Source organism: Austrofundulus limnaeus, unplaced genomic scaffold (assembly GCF_001266775.1).
Source record: "Austrofundulus limnaeus strain Quisiro unplaced genomic scaffold, Austrofundulus_limnaeus-1.0 Scaffold3264, whole genome shotgun sequence".
In the NCBI taxonomy this organism is placed as follows: domain Eukaryota; kingdom Metazoa; phylum Chordata; class Actinopteri; order Cyprinodontiformes; family Rivulidae; genus Austrofundulus; species Austrofundulus limnaeus.
Window position 1 is genome coordinate 25 of NW_013955666.1, and position 374 is coordinate 398.

A 374-nucleotide genomic window follows, 5' to 3' on the forward strand; every position below is an offset into this window, starting at 1 on the left:
GTATCACTTTGCCCCCCACCAAAAAAATAAAAACCAAAAAATGTATTGTATTTTGTGGAGAAAGCAGGATTTTGTATTGCAACATATTTGTATTGCAATATTGTGTTAATGTCCTAAATTCAAAAGTAAAGCTATTCATAAAAGCAAATCACTCACTGCACTTAACATCAGCATTGTTTTTTTTTAATCTGTTTTTATAATTGTCTTCCTACAGTCAAATACAAATTTGGGCTTCCTGATGCTACTGAACTTGATGTTTTTGATGAAACCAACTCATTAGTTGAGGAAGACATCTTTTCGGAACTGATAGGGGCCAATCCAGATTTATGCCTGACAGTATGTGACAAAATTCCTGATGGCGGTAGGTACATTTC

At 34.0% G+C, this 374-nt stretch overlaps 1 protein-coding gene across 1 annotated transcript in view; it reads left to right on the forward strand.

The window, feature by feature from the left end:
• Positions 1-214: 214 nt before the first annotated feature.
• Positions 215-374, forward strand: part of LOC106511815 (uncharacterized) — a gene marked incomplete at both ends in the record, with an annotated part of 7072 nt that continues 6912 nt past the window's right edge. The window contains 1 exon segment of the mRNA XM_014000549.1: positions 215-361. Coding sequence (XP_013856003.1) covers positions 215-361 — 147 coding nt within the window.